Source organism: Homarus americanus, unplaced genomic scaffold, assembly GCF_018991925.1.
Source record: "Homarus americanus isolate GMGI-L3 unplaced genomic scaffold, GMGI_Hamer_2.0 scaffold45698, whole genome shotgun sequence".
Lineage (NCBI taxonomy): Eukaryota > Metazoa > Arthropoda > Malacostraca > Decapoda > Nephropidae > Homarus > Homarus americanus.
This window is the reverse complement of record NW_024735554.1, coordinates 12,132,101-12,151,675: the sequence shown is the minus strand read 5'-3', so window position 1 is coordinate 12,151,675 and position 19,575 is coordinate 12,132,101. Positions and strand designations below refer to the sequence as shown.

The 19,575-nt window shown below is 35.7% G+C and overlaps 1 protein-coding gene across 2 annotated transcripts in view; it reads right to left on the bottom strand.

Annotated features, from left to right (window-relative positions):
• LOC121871525 (biotin--protein ligase-like) overlaps positions 1-19,575 on the bottom strand; it is a 59,400-nt gene that overhangs the window by 14,988 nt on the left and 24,837 nt on the right. For both annotated transcript variants that reach the window (XM_042373945.1, XM_042373946.1), the window contains 5 exons: positions 16,605-16,767; positions 8,010-8,195; positions 7,275-7,454; positions 2,404-2,539; positions 1,311-1,586 (listed from right to left, as the gene is read on the bottom strand). In XM_042373945.1, coding sequence (XP_042229879.1) covers positions 1,311-1,586; positions 2,404-2,539; positions 7,275-7,454; positions 8,010-8,195; positions 16,605-16,767 — 941 coding nt within the window. The remainder of the gene's footprint in view (positions 1-1,310; positions 1,587-2,403; positions 2,540-7,274; positions 7,455-8,009; positions 8,196-16,604; positions 16,768-19,575) is intronic.

Below are 19,575 nucleotides of genomic sequence, written 5' to 3'. Positions count from 1 at the left end.
TTCATGCAATTACTACAAAATACAATTAACTGTAAGTATGTATAAAATGTCATAGCATTAGCACATGTGTGCTGACAGTGCATGTGATATTACTGCAGTGATACTGTATCCCCGGTAGCCGGAACAAATGGAGAACAGCTCCTCTGGGGATGAGAGATTTTCGGGTAACGAGACGACTCTCTCAAACCAGGAAAAATCCCATATCCCCAGAATTTTTCTGGGTACTGGGAAATGTTTCAAAGAGTCTAAACTGCGCACCTCACGCAGACAAACACTATTGCACATCCCTGGAATGTTTCTGGGTGCTGGGGAAAGTATTCTGAGTCTAAGAGAGTATAAACTAGGTATCTCATCTCGACTCTACTGTATACTACACATCGCATCATCTCATCTCGCATGGACAAACACTCTCCCATTATATTTACACCATGGGCATGAGTGAATATATTTACGGCTAGTGAAAAAGTGCATAAACTTTTATGTACAGCATCTCTTCTAAGTGTTAGATAGATGAATTTGGTACCATAATGCTCCTGAATAAATTCTCTACAAGGCTTCTCCAATAAAAGATCCTTAAACAAACTACTTCAGCAGGATATAATGATGGGGACTCAATGCATATGATATTTTGATGAACAAATATGAAGAGAAATACCCAGAGGCCACACGAGAAGATGTGAAAAATAAATTAATTCATTGAGAACCAACTTTAGAAAGGAATTGAGGAAAATTACCAGTTCAAAGAAATCATGTGGTTCACTGACTCTTATATCCTTTAACAAATTTCCATGACTATACTAATGTCTTTTCATGCACCATTATTTCATCCACCGACACTTATTCTTTATTTTCTGAACACAATAAGCTACTGCAACGGCTAAACATGCTATATCTGCGTCAGCCATGTTACCTCTATGAGCGTTGGTGTCGTACTGACAAGTTTTGGGGCAATAATATTGAGCCGTGTAGGGGGTATGCATATTGCCTAATAATAAGGAGTCAATATATTGTATGAATAATATTGATCGCATAGGGGCCGCTTAAGCCTAACATTAAATTATTAAGTAAATTTCTGTGTAAGAACATGATTAGTATAAGATATACGTACTGTAAATATTAGATTCAAAGCTAAGCAACATGAGCAAAAATGTTGTACAGAGAAGCAAATGACAAAGAACACAAGAGACAAAGAAAACTTGAAAATATTTATTTTTCAAAACAAGGATAAAGATACAACACAGGTTGTGAATAAAAATGCTTTTAAGATAAACTAAAATAAGAGCAAAGAAATAAATTTTTTGAACACTTACCAACATTTGCTATAATTTCACTGCCAATTGTTGTTGCCTCAACAATCACTCCTCCAATCTTGATGTTAGTACCAACATAGATATCGTTGGGCCACTTGAGGTGGATAGGGATGTCAGCATAGCCGGGGTGCTCTCTGACCGCCTGCACCACTGCTATAGCTATGAGGTGTTGCAGGAAGGTGAGGTGTTGACCCAGGTTGGACGACAGAGCAATGTGGAGCTGCGTAGTGAACATGGCACAGCCTAGTGGAGACAACCAGGAATTCCCACTACGACCTGTAGTAAAAATGGGAGAAAACTATCTAGAATATTGCTCCAATTTTTAATCTTGTAAGCCTTTTCTTGCTATGTTGCCAGCAGGTCAAACTCAAGGGCAAAAATAGAAATCCCCAATAACCAATCAACACTATGCCCTCTGCTTTCTGTATGACCACATCCTTCACTTATAAGTACTTCAACCCATCCTTCAATCTCCTTTGTCTTCCTCTCTCCCTGCCACTGTCTACTTCTGAATCATACACTCTTTCTGCCAATTTCTCATTTCCCATTCTCTCAATTGTTCCTACCAACTTTGCAAACCTTGATCAGTTCTTTGTCCAACACATATTTCATATATTTCATTTACATGTTCCCATATAATTTCTACATATCTTATTATCTATACCAACTTCACCTCACATTGTGCTCTCACAAACATAATTTCTTACACTTTTAATTTGCTTCTTCATCTTTCATCCAGAGTGCAAGACTAGAATAGAAAACAAAAGGCTTGAGCTAGGACAAATAGCAGAAACAAACCTCTCATACAGTATTTGATAACATCCTCAATGGGCACAAATATAAAGTAAACCATACAATTAGTCTGATCAGAAGAGATCAGATATAATGTACTATTCAAAACCTTCATCAACATCATATTATATTTCCTGAATACCTCAGCAATTTTAATTCTTACTAAAAAGAAAAGGTTTTTAGGCATGATGAACTTCTTCCTATAAGAAGTAACTTCTCTGACTAACTTGTTTCTTTGGAAACATTCAAAGAAAACAATGGTAGAAACATACCTTAATCTACAAGGTAACATGTTTCTTACCTTTGCCCTGGGTTTGTTGTGTTGGCAGCACAACAATGCCATGAACAAGAGGTGGATGGCCTGCAGTCACTTTCATGCTGGAGGTCATCACATCACAGTAGATCACAAGGCGGCCAATAGCTGATGTCTTCAGAGCCTGATACAAAACCACAAGAATTTGTTTTGAAAATTTAAGTTAGCTAGGTTTCCTACTCAAATAATAACTAAGAATAAATAAGAAAAAATAACAGTAATGTATATAGTACTGGTACAGTAGAACGTCGATATAACACGAGATACGTTCCAAGAGAGGTCGCTTTAAACCGAATTCACACAAAATCGAAGCGTTGTTTCAATGGAATAAATTAGTTTGGTACTTGAGACAAACACAAAATACTAAAAAGACTGAGAGTCTACCCAGCTGCACCTCAGACCATCTCCTAGAATAAACCAAACATTGTTTTTTGTAGTATTATGTTAAAACAAACTCATAAATCAACACAGCTAAAATTAATGGAAGCAAAATGGTCTGTATATTAGCAATCAGCTGATGTGAGAGGGTGGCCACGCTGGTGCCGCACACCGCCCGCCTCTCGTCTGACTCACCAAGCACTCTCACTTTCCTCTCAACTTAGTTTTTCATTACTTTATGCTATCTAAAATAGATTTTCACTCAACTTTAATTAGGCAATTGAAGATGCTGAGCCCAACTTGACCAGCTCATTATCCACATCACTGTCCAAATTGGCGCCCCACACTTGAAGCACCATTTCCTAGCTGCATTGCTTCCAGCACCTTGATTTTCTGCTCCAGTGTAATTGCTTGCCTTGATTTCTTGGTATCTAGGGTAGTTAATGATCATGTGACTGGCCTCTTGGACATAGTGTCGATGGTTGATGCATTTGGTAGAAGGAAATAGAGTCACACAGTATGTCCGTTCACTAGAGAGTCAGCGCGAGACTTGAGGATGCATGAGGGTGTGGGAGGGTGGCAGGCAGCTGTGTAGCATGCCCAGAGATGCGTCTGGCGGTAAACATTAGGTGCAAAATTTTAAATAGTGTGAATTTCCATATGATGCACCAGAATGACTTGCGTAAAATAGGAAAGATTCTTTAAATTAATACATTGTCCTTAATTGCTGGTGTCGCTTTAAATCAATAATTTTAAAATGAAATGCTTTAAATCGACGTTCTACTGTATAAACAAACATCTGCAAAATACGGAAGAGTACTGTATATAATGTAGAGAGAATATGATCCTTGGAATTTCTGCCCAGACCTCTCTACTTAGTGAAGAGGTGCATCCCTTACATAAAGAATCAGATTACGGTATTTCACATAAATTCAATAACTGACTCATGGTATGGAGTTAGCTTTCAAATGGTATCTTGATATTAAGTAAATGAATGGCTCTGGTGCTCTACACAGCTATCTATCTATTTATGTCAAAACTTCCATAATTTCTAATGCTATAATTTGCAATTTGTCTAATTTAGATATTTAACAAAATTCCTAACCTCAAAGTGTGCACATGTATACCAGGGATGCCAAAATTGCACAATCAAACAACTACCTGTTTTATAAAATACAGGTACAGTGGCATTGCAATAATTCGCAGGTTAGGTACCAGAGGACATCGTGAATTATCAAATTGCAAATTACAGTTTCATTAATTTTCAGTAAACTTCTTCTTATCCGGACTAATTGGGGTGGAAGGCTGTCACACATAGGGACGAAAAGCCATTGGAATATAATGAAGGTTAAACCAAAGCCAAGGCAATTCAAGGCTTCATGAAAGCTTAACACCATTATTTATATAATACAGAATACTGTACTACCTTACATGTTGATGGGAATACATATCATACTCTAAGTTGCAGCAAGACTTTGAGTTAGCTGACTTTATTTTAAGTGGATTGTTCTTGGGTTAATTTTTTACTCTCACCAATTGCCTGAAAATGGTTACTTTCAGAAACAATTTATCTTTGCAAAATATATTTTATCCATAATACATAAACATATTAATTTACAGTCACAATCACAGAGAAATAACTGTTTGGTATCTTTGATCTCTTCCGATGTTTAGGTCAGGTATTTGTGAGAGTGGATCAGCAGGGATAACTTGTCATGTCAGTGTGGATCTCAATTCATGAAAGGTCAGATCAAGGTCACATGGCCAACTCACATTTGATCTGCCTCACCTAAAGTTTACCCTCCCTGACACTACCTGGGGTGGAAATTCTGATCTAAGTGACCTATAATAATACCTTGTACTGTATGTTCTCATGTCGGTACTGGTCACTAACATGATGTTCAGTAATTTCGGTACCGACACGACAACCCATGTCATTTGTCAGGTCAGGTCAAAATTGCACTACCTTGAATCCACCATTAATTTAATATGCATGAAGATGAAAATCCAAAACCAGGCCTGTGGCTTCGAAGCCGAAGGTGGTGCTATGTTTCTGGCTTCAAAGTCAAAGCCTTTACAGAGTTCAGAATCAAAATCTAAAAAGCATGGCTTCCTGTAGCTGAGACTGACTTTTGCCCCAATGCCTGAGGACTGTCCAGTTTGATCAAAAATCCAGGTTCGGCAGGAGTCAGTATTGTCTATTTTGCAAAGTGAAAAATTCAAGAGGATGGGGAATTTCTGACTCAAGCTACCTACGTAAGAACACTGAACCTATTGTAATTTTTAGCATAGACTTAACACTCTCAGGGTTATATATGCCATATGAATTCTTTTTTAGCAACATAGGGTTATTAATATATATACAGTAGTACCCCGATTTACACGGTCAATTAAACCCACAGGGTACCGCGGAAAGTGAAAACCGCGTAAAGTGAACAACAGAACATATGGGATTAATTCCAATAGAGACTGGGCCGACCCCCAAACTCCACTTTTTCCGACACAATACCTATGTTGTAGTAAAAATAACATCTAAATTTTTTGATGGTATGCTCACACAATTAATATTTAAGAGAAATACAGTCGCCAGGTTAATGTCCATTCAAATAATGGACTCAAATCCCCCTTCCCCCCTCTTCCCAGCTCACTAGTTCCTACCTCTCTGATTAGTGTTTGGGTGAAAACTCTAGATTTTAACGTTTAGTAATAAATAATACCTCAGACTAAAGTTAGGATAATATAATTGACATTTCTGGATTCCTTGCAGGTCAGGGAATATTTTGAATGTAAACTTCATATATTTTGCACAAAAGATAAAATATTTGCTTTGTGTAAACCAAATTATTACTTTAGATCTAAAATTTGTATGTCTAATGCAAAATCTATGATGTTTATATTCAAAATGATCATCATATTGTAAGAATTCCAGCAATGTAAATTATATTCTGGCCGGGTAATTTGTATGAATTTTATGAGCTAAAACAAATATCTTCAGTTAATAAAAAAAAAAAAATATTCTTCACACTGTGGTGCCAGGTGGTCGGTTGCCGGTCCCTCCCTCCCTCCCACCCCCCACCATCCCTCCCTACCAGATGAATGTGTGGGAATACCAGACTGTTTACCTTTTTAGTAATAAATAATAAATCAGACTAAAGTTAGGATAATATAATTGACATTGCTTGATTCCTTGTAAGACCAGGAATATTTTGAATATAAATGTCATATATTTTGCACAAAAGATAACATATTTACTCAGAGTAAACATTACGTATATCTAAAATTTGTATGTCTAATGCAAAATCTATGATGTTTATATTCAAAATGATCATCAAATTGTAAGAATTCCAGCAATGTAAATTATATTCTGGCTGGGTAATTTGTATGAATTTTATGAGCTAAAACAAATATCTTCAGTTAATAAAAAAAAAAATATTCTTCACGACACTATCTGTCAATCAAAGTACCCCACCTTACCTCCCCCCCTCTGCCAACCGGGCCAGATGGGGCCAGATGGTCGGTCCGTCCCAACCCTCCCCCCCCACCAATCCTCCCTTCAAGAGAAAGGTTGGGTGAAAAAATTAGATTTTAACATTTAGTATTAAATAATACCTCAGATTAAAGTTAGGATAATATAATTGACATTGCTGGATTCCTTGTAAAACCAGGAATATTTTGAATATAAATGTCATATATTTTGCACAAGAGATAACATATTTACTCAGAGTAAACATTATATCTAAAATTTGTATGTCTAATGCAAAATATATGATGTTTATATTCAAAATGATCATCAAATTGTAAGAATTCCAGCAATGTAAATTATATTCTGGCCGGGTAATTTGTATGAATTTTATGAGCTAAAACAAATATCTTCAGTTAATAAAAAAATAAATAAATATTCTTCACACCCTGATGCCAGGTGGTCAGTCGCCGGTCCCTCCCTCCCTACCAGATGAATGTGTGGGAATACCAGACTGTTTACCTTTTTAGTAATAAATAATAAATCAGACTAAAGTTAGGATAATATAATTGACATTGCTTGATTCCTTGTAAGACCAGGAATATTTTGAATATAAATGTCATATATTTTGCACAAGAGATAACATATTTACTCAGAGTAAACATTATATCTAAAATTTGCATGTCTAATGCAAAATCTATGATGTTTATATTCAAAATGATCATCAAATTGTAAGAATTCCAGCAATGTAAATTATATTCTGGCCAGATAATTTGTATGAATTTTATGAGCTAAATAAAAAAATTATACTTCACCCGTGTAAAGGGGTACACCCACCGCGGAATGTGAGCATCCTGGGTTCTGGCAGGGCACCCTGTAAACGTGGAAACGCGGAATGTGGGACCGCGTAAAGTGAGGACTTATGACCATTCAGACTTATGACACACACACACATGCACGCACACATATATATATATATCACTCTCTAAGTCCAATCCAATCCATCTCTATGGTAACACACCTCAAAGTACTTAACAGTGGAGAAAGTCAAAGGGCAAGCACTCATTAAGAGTGGCAATACATCATCATCTGGTTGTCTGGCAGTCATACCAGAGGTCACAAATTGGATGGTCAGCTGCGATCTCCTCAACTCCTGCTTCTCCATATGTGGCCTCAGTTTATTGATGAGTGTTTGCTTAAGCTGTAATAGAAATAAAAGTATTTCTTACTCAAATTTATTCAATTAGAAGACTGCTAAACTTGAACAGTGCAGAATAATACAGTACAGTACAAACATACATAATATATGGAATATGAAAGTATTCTCATTCGAGAACATTATTAATTTATGTTTACAGTACTGTACCATATACCCATATTTCATCTTCTCCAGTTCTTCATGTCATATAATACATGGGGAGTTGTTGTGAAAGAGGAGTACAACATATTTTACAGTACTGTAGTAGGACTGAATGAATCACAATGAATAAGATTGAAAGAGTCGAGAAAAAATGTTTTAACCTCTTCACTACAGGTTGCCACTTCTAATATTTTATTTTGCTAACTCTAGACAATTTTATTCAGCAGCAGGGTTAATCATATCAGTCTGAAGTTACAGTAATGGCTAAGGTGCAGACTCAAGATATGTAGTTTCAGGACAAAAGGACAAGTCTAACACAAATGCATTACATGTTACAAGTTTCTGTAAGGTGGTAAGAGCAATGAATAAGTACGAAAGTCGTTTACTGATACTAACCTCGTGCCTCCCTAAGAAATATGCTGGACTGTAGCTAGTAGCTGAAGTGGACATATTAGTATCGAGACATAGTTCTGTGGACAACAGATCCCTCAGTATCTCTAGTCGGGCTTCATTGCTAATGGAGAGTTTACTTGTAATTCCAGCCATTGTGAAACACTCTCTTGGATCCCGTTCCAAGTGTACCTGTGACAAAGACGAAAGTTTTTACTCACTTACAGATTTAGAATTCTAGTTATAAAATGGGTAGGGTGTAGGCTAACATCCATCAGCTTTATGTTAAGATTTCACAAGTAAGGGTATGGCAATGAGAGATGAAGTGAATGAATTACAGTATTTCCTTGCTAACCTGGCCCGTAAGCCACGCCCCTCGTCTACAGCTACAAATAGCTGATTGGTTGTTCTGAACGTTTTACCTCCCCTCGGACTGTGTGTATATAAGCTCGTACTTATATTGACCATTTAAAATTAATATTTCAAATTTTCTAACATCCTCTCTGAGGTGCTCATGCCTTGAAATGATTTGCATTTTGATAGTACAGATAGCTTCAAACATAGGTTGGATGGATATATGAGCAATAGGGGTTGGGTGTAAATGGGACTGCCCAGTATGGACCAATTGGCCTGCTGCAGTTTCCTCCATTCTTATGTTCTTATAATAACAGGTCTGCTTACCAATTGTGAACACATTTAGTTTGAATTTTCTATGAACCAATCTCAGCTATGAGTATAGAAGAGGGGCGTGGCATACAGGCCAGGTTACTGTGTCATAAATCGGTATATAATTCACTACTAATGCTTCTTATTTCTAATGGATAATAACAGCATAAAAAGTACTGAATGGTTAATGAATATTGATGTATGTACAGCAAAAAATTCTTCCATCTTAAATCACAATTATTGTACTGTACATAACACCTGATGTATTTAATACTGTACAGGTAATGACCATTGTGCAATGCGGTTCGGGGACTCAAAAACCCATTGAAAAGTGATCGATCTTATATTGATATTAATAACTTATGGGGAAAAATATGTTCTGTTTCTGAGCTCCTGAAGAGCCCGAACAAGTTTTTATATGAAACTATAAAAGTTGTTGAAAAATCATTACAATATTCTAATATGGCTTAGAAATAAAGAAAATATAATATACAGTGAGTTCTGCTATAACGTGTGTTTTGACAACGCGAATTTGCTCTAACGCGATTTATGAATTGAGGAACGATATTTGTAAAACGCGAACTCGTTTGCTCTAACACGATTCCACTCGAACGGTTGTTATGGCTTCAGTTCACGTTCGACATCACATGTTCAATTGAGTTATGTGTTTTGTTTGTGAAGAATTGCAGAAATAATTTATGTAATATTTATGTATACAGTAAACCACTCACAAGGTCCTACAGTGACAAGAAAGGGAAAGTGACCTTGACTGTGACCGCCTGTGGCTATTTTTAGCCGTCCTTGTGTTCGGAGGTGGTCAGTAATGCATATCTGTATATTTACTGATCATAATACTTATCTCCTATAAATAATTAATTTGAAATTTATTTTTTGCAAAGAATATTCAGTAAATGACTGCGTTAATTCTTGAAACTACCGACAGTGGTAAATTTAGGATATAAATGATGAACAAAAGTCACGTCATGGATTAGGAGTTTGGTCCTTAACGATCACCATAAATGTACATAAATGTATATAAATTAAAGAAAATACTTGCAGTATATTTAATATATTACAGTATATTATAAATAAATAAATAAACAAATAAATAAAAATTCCCTTATCATCCTGTGTTATATACAGAAATACTTGAGTCCCTGAGCGAGTACACAAAAAGAAAACGGACGACTAGGACATGTTTTGTGGGCGCTGAAGCATAATATGAATAATATGTAAATTACAATTTACTTGTATATATATGTAAATTGTAAAAATTTAAATAAAAGAGAAAACTAAATACGTAGCGTTTAAAGTGTTAAAGTGTACTGTACAGTGTTGTGGCTTGGCTCAATGTTTACAGTTCACGTTCAACATCACTTGTTCAATTGATTTACAGGTATGTGTTTTGTTTGTGAAGAAATACCTGTACAGTATACGTAAATTGTAAAATTTTAAATGAGAGAAAAACAAAATAAGTAGCGTTTAAAGTGTACTGTACATTGTGGCTTGGCGCGGGGTTATGCAGTGTTTACAGTTCACGTTCGACATCACATGTTCAATTGATTTATGAGTTTTGTTTGTGAATAATTGCAGAAATAATTTATGTAATATTTATGTACAGTGGTACCCCACTTAACGCGGTCAATTGAACCCAGAGGGTCCCGCGTTAAGTGAAAACCGCGTTAAGTGAATAACAGAACATATGGGATTAATTCCAATAGAACCCAGCCCGACCCCCAAACTCCACTTTTTGACGACAAATAACTATGTTGTAGTAAAAATAACATCTTAATTTTATGATGGTACATGCACACAATTAATACTTAAGAGAAATAGAGAAATACAGTCGCCAAGTTAATGTCCATTCAAATAATGGACTCAACTCCCTCCCCCTCTTCTCACACTACACTCACTGGCTCTTCCCTCTGAGAAATTTTTGGGGGAAAACCAGGTATAGTAATAAATAATTCCTCAAACTAAAGTTAGGATAATATAATTGACATTGCTGGATTCCTTGTAAGACCAGGAATATTTTGAATATAAATGTCATATATTTTTCACAAAAGATAACATAATTACCTAGAGAACAATTTTTATCTAAAAATTGTATGTTTAATGCAAAATATATGTTGTTTATATTCAAAATGATCACCAAATTATAAGAATTCCAGCAATGTAAATTATATTCTGGCCGGATAATTTGTATGAATTTTATGAGCTAAAACAAATATCTTCAGTTAATAAAAAAAAAAAAATATTCTTCGACACTATCTGTCAATCAAAGTACCCCACCTTGCCTTCCCCCCCTCTTCCAACCGCGTGGTCAGTCCCAACCCTCCCCCCACCCCCCACCAATCCTCCATTCAAGAGTTTTTAACATTTAGTATTAAATAATACCTCAGATTAAAGTTAGGATAATATAATTGACATTGCTGGATTCCTTGTAAGACCAGGAATATTTTGAATATAAATGTCATATATTTTGGACAAAAGATAACATAATTACCTAGAGAACAATTTTTATCTAAAAATTGTATGTTTAATGCAAAATATATGTTGTTTATATTCAAAATGATCACCAAATTATAAGAATTCCAGCAATGTAAATTATATTCTGACCGGGTAATTTGTATGAATTTTATGAGCTAAAACAAATATCTTCAGTTAATAAAAAAAAAAATAATTCTTCACAGGGTAACAGATGGTCGGTCGGTCGGTCCCTCCCTCCCCCCCACCCCCCACCAACCGTCCCAAGGAGATGTGTGGGATAACCACTAAATTTTAATAAATAATACCTCAAACTAAAGTTAGGATAATATAATTGACATTGCTGGATTCCTTGTAAGACCAGGAATATTTTGAATATAAATGTCATATATTTTGGACAAAAGATAACATAATTACCTAGAGAACAATTTTTATCTAAAAATTGTATGTTTAATGCAAAATATATGTTGTTTATATTCAAAATGATCACCAAATTATAAGAATTCCAGCAATGTAAATTATATTCTGGCTGGGTAATTTGTATGAATTTTATGAGCTAAAACAGGCAGTCAGGCAGGGTGGCGGGTGGGGCGAATCTAAAAATAGCTCTGAGCCGGACACTCACCGCGTATATGATGAAAAATGCCGCGTTAAGTGAAAGTTCAGCTTTGGCAAGGCACCGTGTATATGCGAAAACGCGTTAAGTGAAAGCGCGTTAAGCGGGGTACTACTGTATACAGTATACCTGTACAGTATATGTAAAATGTAAAATTCTAAATAAGAGAAAAACAAAATACATAGCGTTTTAGACCCGCGCGCTCTGTTTACTCCACACTTTGTTTGAAACACGTGTGAAGTTTTTAAGTGTCCTCAGTGAATTCTGATTAATGTTTCTCCAATTTTGTGACTATGGAAAAGAAGAATATCTCTGGGAAGCACTCTGGTGATCGCATTTCCGGTGGTGATCGTAAAAGAAAGGCTATAACATTTGAAGAAAACCTTGATGTTTCATGACTCCTCAGCCTCAACATCACCCTTCTCCCCCATCAAGTTATATTCATATTTTTTCAAGGTAAAGCGTAACATTTACTGTATGATTTCATTATTAGATGTGAATGTAACATTTATTTAGACTGTGCTATCCTTTGTGTTAGGCTAACTACGAAATTTTTTTTTCGATTTGGAGTAATCTGCACCTAACCCTATTTTCTCCATAAGCCCTGTTATTTCTATTACACGAATTTCTATAACACGATGTTTTACAAGAACACAACTATCGCGTTATAGCAGAACTACCTGTAAATCAATAAAAATGAAAAGCATGGATGTGTATGTGTGAGAAGTGAATGTGTGTGGAGGCATCTGCAGCCAAGGCCTTGGCTAATAGCTAGTTATATTGCCGAATCGCCAGCCTTGTATATTGTTACTTGCAATGAATCTGTAAGAGTTGTGGAAAAATCAGTACAATACTGTGGCTTGGGAATAAAGAAAATATACTAATATAAAACTATAAAATAAGAAAAATGAAGAGTGTGGGTGTGAATGTGTGGGGAGGCGGTGGGCTATAACTGTGTTGCTGCACTCACTCCTGATGTGACCTCATGGCATACATACAGTGCAGAGCAGCACCCACATATCTATGAGTCGGCTGTTTGACTGCTGGGCCGAAATGGGTCGCGTTGCAGAGGATGGTTTGAGTGTGGAAGTAGCTTTTTTTGTACATAAAATATGTGCTATTGTATTTTATGTAATGCTATGCATCGATTTTATTGTTTTTCATAGCAATAAATATGGTAGCTCATCCCCACTGCACGCAGTATTCAAACTTACGATACAAGCTAATTTTAGGGGAATTATTTTTTCTTTTATTATTATTATTTCATTTTGGTGCCAGTTAGAGTAGTTAAATCCAACAGTTACCCAGATACCAGATAACTGGGATTCTACTGTAATTTCATTTATCTTGCATGATAAGTTGCAATCTCCCGGCTGTCACTACAAGCCATTTTGGGTAGACATGCATATTTTTTTTTTAACTTTGTTACATGCACACACAATCTTTCAACAGAATGTGCAAAAAATATATATATAATATGGTCAAAAGCATACACAGAATAACAAATTTTTATGTCCCTGTGAGTTAGTGTGGCTCGTAGGAATGGGAGGAGGGCGAGGAGTAGGTATTTCACCCTCATGCTAAGCTATGAACTGCCAAGACACCTACACAGCACACACATTAACAGCACTACTAATCCATTGTCTTATTACATTTTATTTTATAATTTCTATTTTAAAATTAATTGATACATGATGGCTCGATTTGGCTACTCTTGCACTTAAACAACTGATCAGTGAATAAACCAGGACATATGGAGACGCATTATACACTAGTGATGTCACGAAGCTTTGCAACTGCAACCACAACTGCTGAGCAGCCATATAACTTATCACAACCACCAATACCAAAATAATTACACGAACCCACGCGGTTGTCGTGGTTGTGAAACAATCACAAACGAGGGTTGAAAGCTGAGAAATTCATTGGGCAGTGGGGCCCTCCAACCACTGTTGCCTTTATGTACACTATGCTACAACAATAGTTACAGTGAACAATGTTTTTAGATCTTTACGTGATAAACCTTGAACAGCTTGCTACAGGTGACCATTTGTGACCCTTTTCACACATGGAGTGTAAAAAAGTAGTAGTACAGGTTGTACCTCTCTAGTCCGGCATTCTGTGGTTCGGAAACTCCCGTGGTCCGGAACGATTTTAGTTTGTCCAATAGGTAGATAGGCAGCTTTTTTTTTTTTTTTTTTTTACTTATCTGAATTATTATTATTATTATTACAGGAGTTTTAAATTTTTGCCCCTCAGGCCCCAATGTGGGTCGGTGACCTATGCCCAGGTGGGCTAATCCCCGTAAAAAAAAAAAACAAAGCCGCGGGAAATTAAGGTTTGTTTACATCCGGCAGTTCGGCTGCTCTCTCTCTCTCTCTCTCTGCTTGTCTATACAGAGTACAACACTTAATCCTTCAATATATATGAGCAGTAAATAAGTGTTGCTTTCATATTCTTATGTAGAGTAATGACAATATGTTTTCACAGGTGCGCACTTACATACGCGCAGTCTCACTTTTTTTTTACCATTAATGGTTAGCTACTTATATTGTTCCATTTATTAACATTAAATAACATTACAGGTACTTCAAACAACCATATTATTTTTTTTATATTAATTTTACTACAGCTAAAATCGGGGTCTTATTTTCTTCAGTTTTATATGTAGAACCAATCAGTTACTGGTTTTGTAAGCTTTAACATAAACAATGCCGGCAGCCGTCTCGTCTCCTCTAATATTCCACGTATTATTAATAAAAATTGTATTGTTAATTTTGCACACACAAACATTAATTCAATAAAAGCAAATTCAGAAACATTAATTGAAATATATATGAACAGTAAATAAGTGTTGCTTTCATATTCTTATGTAAAGTAATGACGATATGTTTTCACGTGTAGGCATGCGCACTTACATACGCGATCTCTCTTTTTTCTTTACCATTATCGTTAGCTACTTCTATTGTTCCATTTATTAACATTAAATAACATTAGCTAAAACAACCATATTAATTTTACTACAGCTACAACCAAGGTCTTATTTTCTTCAGTTTTATATGTAGAACCAGTCAGTCACTGGTTTTGTAATCAACGAAAACAATGCTGTGTCATTTCCTCGTGTGTTTTAATATTCTACGTATTATTAATGAATTGTATTGCTCATTTTGCACACATAAACATTAATTCAATAAAAAAGACATTCAGTAATAAACAATAATGAATCTTTTGTACAAAAGAGAAATGACGCTGTTTACACGATTATGCACGTCGTCTGCACGTTGGCGGGCCGTTCAAACCCGTCGAAATTCAAGTTTCCGCCGTCAAAATTTTTATTTATTTATTTTTTTGTGTGTTCCAATAAAATACTTTAAGAATTAAAAACTCGCGAAATTTGAGAACCTACTATACGGCATTTAACCCTTCAATATGTCTTCAAAGAGACCATGATGCAGAGAAAGTGGTGCGAGTGCTTCCAAGCATAAGCACAAGTCACTATCTATCCAGGAAAAGGGTGAATTTCCATGGTCTGGCACTGGTCAGGTCCCGAGGTTGCCGGACTAGAGAGGTACAACCTGTATTGGACAATCTGATAAGCAAAAACCTCTTGTTTTCCCCATTAAAAAGCCATAATTTAGGGCAAAACATGACTATACTTTAATCTACAAATTGTACTCAAATGTACTAAGTTAATTAATAAATTTTTTGTCCTGTCTAGTGCAAATTATGGAATGTTTATACTTATATTAATTTCTATCTTGCAAGAATTCCAGCAATACAAGTTATATTCTGCTAAGTCAAGTCAGTGACATTTTGTTAGTAAAAAACTTGGATTCCGTCTTGTATAATTCCAAGTCCTTGACCCCTCCCCCTCCACTGACGTAGCAGAATATAACTTGCATTGTTGGAGTCCTTGCAAGATGGTGATTAATTTGAGTATAAACATATCATAGTTTGCAAAAGAGATAAAAATTTTAGTCATTTAGCTTAATACATTTGAGTACACTAAAGTAGAGTAATATGTTGCTCAAAATTATGGCTTTTCAATTGGGAAAAGTCTGCATAACTAGCACCAGTGGTCAGCATGTTATGGCATTGAATGTTACAGCGTATTTCAAATAAATTCTTTGTTTAGTTCTGTACAATGAGGGTAACTTTTTCTTAAATGCGTGATGGAGTGAGAAGACTGGTGCTGATGGAGGAGGGATGAAGACCGTTCACCCCCCAAAAATGATGTCTCTCACAGTCCCACTCTTGCTTCAGACATTCCTACTTTAACTCGACACAATACAGTACTGTACTATTGTTTATTTGTTATTTATGAATTAGTAACTGATTGTTACTGTAATAATTTGAGCTTATTAATACCAACTACCCATCATATACAGTACAATACTTATCTTTACCTTATTATTCAGCTTGTCGTTTAATTTAATTCAAATTACTGGTTATATATATTGTATTTTTTTCTGTATTAAGTACGTTGCAGAATATTTTTGGGAATACAAACTAGATTGTTTAAAATAAAAACTGCAAATATGTGAATTTGCAATAAACAAAAGTTACCTGTGGTTCAGTTTCCATTTGACCTCCTGCCTCCAGAAAGCTACATTTGCTTCTAATCTCCTGATTTTGAAGATGATTGCAATGGGGGCAAGACGATTGATCATAAAATCATCCCCTAACACATCAAATGGGAGTGTGGTAGTATGGCCAAACAACCTAATGGGAAAGTGCAATAACAAGAGACACACAGCACAGGGAATAAAGCTAGAAAGTTATGGTTAGACAAAGAAAAATTTATTACAAATTAACAGTGAATCATCCATCACCTGTGAAAAGACTGCTGAGCCCTTGCCCTGGTGAACTCGAGCAGAGAGCAAGGATGGCGCTCCCCATGTGTCATCTGTTGCGAGTATCTTCAGGTCTAAACGATGCCGACCTCCATACTCATCAACAATTTCTACATGAGTTGGCTCTACACTCACAGCTGACCTGTACAAAATGCATAAAAGATATTAGAAAATTTAGTTTGTCATTTTTGTTTCTGTGGGATTTTGTGGCTGCCAGAGTTGCCCAAAGTGGGCTGGCACTTTACCTTTATAAATGATATTACTGTACTGTAATCCATTCTTCAAGCACTTGTTTACTAGTCATTCAGAAAAGTGTGATTTCTTCCCTTCAGACTGCACTCATGAAATGGATTAGTACATCAACAAAATGTCCCTGAAGTTATCTAACATTGACCAAGTGAGACAGGAGAGAGTTGCCTTCCTTAAAACTGGATACCTGCGAGTCTTTCATTTTTACAACAAAATGATAGATGAATATTTATACTACTGATAAAATCTCACACTGGATATCATGAATCAAATAAGACACCAACTGATTTCTAGCTGATCGAAAATAAAAATACTGTTACAACCAATTATAAAGTATCTTTACAAAATAGTATGAATTACTGAAGTGTTTCTCTTCCTCATTCTTATAAATGAACAAAAAAGATGAAATATATTTAAGATACAAAATTAATTACAAAACAAAGATTTTCCCTCCATCCAAGCCTCTTCCTGCTATGGTGCAAGGTGGCTGGACATGTTCTTGAGTTCCTAAAGTTTAGAATGATGCAGATAGTGGGATACCACAAGATGCTAGTCCATAAAAAGGTTGTTCCACTATCAGTAAGTGTACACCACTCATCACTAAGTGTACAAAGATCAGTGACTGCACAAGAAGAGGGAGTAAATTTTTCACTCCTACGTTGATCAACCTGTGATCCTTCACTCAATATGCATTTGCTCTACCAACTGATCCACAGAGCCAAGGTGACACGAAGTCTTTCATTGCATACAGTCTTCCCTTAATCCTCTGACACCATCTACAGTTACAAATCTAGACCTAAGCAACTTATCAGTTCAATTAAATATGTTATCCGTCAGCTTCTGAAGTCTACCCCTCTACCTTCTATCAGAAAACCTTTTAACCCTGATTTTTTTTATTTGTGACATCGATCAATCAATCAACCAGAGTGCCATCCTAATATCTGAGGGTTGGCGACCACAGTCCTCCACTCTAAATGTTCTCGGGCTGTTTTTACCAATCCTCCAAGGTTTTGCATCTCTCTGAGGACCCAGTCTCTGCCTTCCCTTGGCCCTCCTACCCTCAACTTTGCCAATTAGTATTTGTTTTTATCCCTTAATCACTAATTACTTGTATCAGATTTAAGTATCTCATTTTTTCTTTTTATGTACATTTCACGTACAGTGATCCCTCGGTTAACGAAATTTCGGTTAACAAATTACCTTCCATAAGAATCTTCAATTCGGTTAACGAACAAAAATTCAGTTAACGAAATTTTTACGAAATCATGTCAACATGTTTTCACTTGCTCACCAGCTGGAATATTAGTCAGCCAATACAGTAATCGGTTCTAGGCTTAAATTCGTTCCCATTTGAGTAAATATCAAGAAGGTTGTACTATTCAATAATTTTCCAAGTTTTATATTAAAATTTTTAGTCATTTTAACAATTATTTAACATAATTGAAGTACAGGAAACGAGTTTTTAGTGCGCCAAACAGCCACTCTACTCACCAAACAGGCATCACTCTGTATCTCTGGTCAGTAGAAGTAACATCTTGCTTGTGGCTCTCTTGAACATAAACTATTTTTACGTTTTTAGTACAATTATTGGTCATTCTGAAACTTATTTTACATAATGACAATATATAGTGCAGTGCAGTGTTGATTTAAAGAAAATAATCTTGAATTAGGCCTTTTACATACACACCTCAAAGTAAGTGTACTTTACTGCATTTATTTTTACTTTGTATGTAATTTTTGGTGAGCTGGAACCAATTACCCAAAATCCCATTGAAACAATGGTTTCGGTTAATAAACGACCTTCTGGAACGAATTGTGTTCGTTAACCGAGGGACCACCGTACTGTATTTCTCTTGAAGTTTTTGCTCAGTATACTTCATTTGTTTTCCAGTCAGTGTAGCTTATTCTTAGCATTCGCCTATAACACCACATGTTTTAGGCCTCCAACCTCTTTCTGGTGTCTGCTGAAAGTGTCCACACATCTGACCCATACAATAGTCCTTGCCATATAAAGCCTTTCAGCAGCCTTTTTTCTCAAATTAAAGTCAATGTCTCTCTTCGTTAAAGTCTTTTAGATTATCTAATGCTGTTTGTGCTTGCCTAATTCTTGTTTTTATTTCTTCTATACATCCACCACCACAATTGATGTTACTTCCCAAATACACACAATTTTCCACTTTAAGTTCCCTGTTGCCTACGATAATGTTTATTTGAGGATTTACAGTATTTCTAATTTTAAAACATCCATTACTTTCGTCTTTTCAACATTAACTCTTAACCCTTAGATTCCCAGGCATCTTAAGACCCACTGAACCCCCACACAGGCATATTTCAGTAAAAAAAAATAAACATTAAATAAAATCCATTGTCACCTTATAAATGGGTTAATAGATATAATAAAAATAGTAGAAGAATGTACGTACATCCAACTTTCATTGTAGCATAGTTTGAGAGTTGTCTGGAGTGTTGATGAACAGTGTAGAGTGATGAAATATATCTAGTATGAAGCTACCCCTGTGCACCCACAGCAAGCAGGAAGTGATTTTGAGACACACTTGCAACATACAATTCTTACTTGAAGTCACTTTTATATCATATATTTATCCAATAGCTACCATAAAACACAAAATATCTCTATTTTACTCAGAATAACAATAAAATACTAAACAGTAGGAATATTCTGGGAGCACAAAACTTTTCA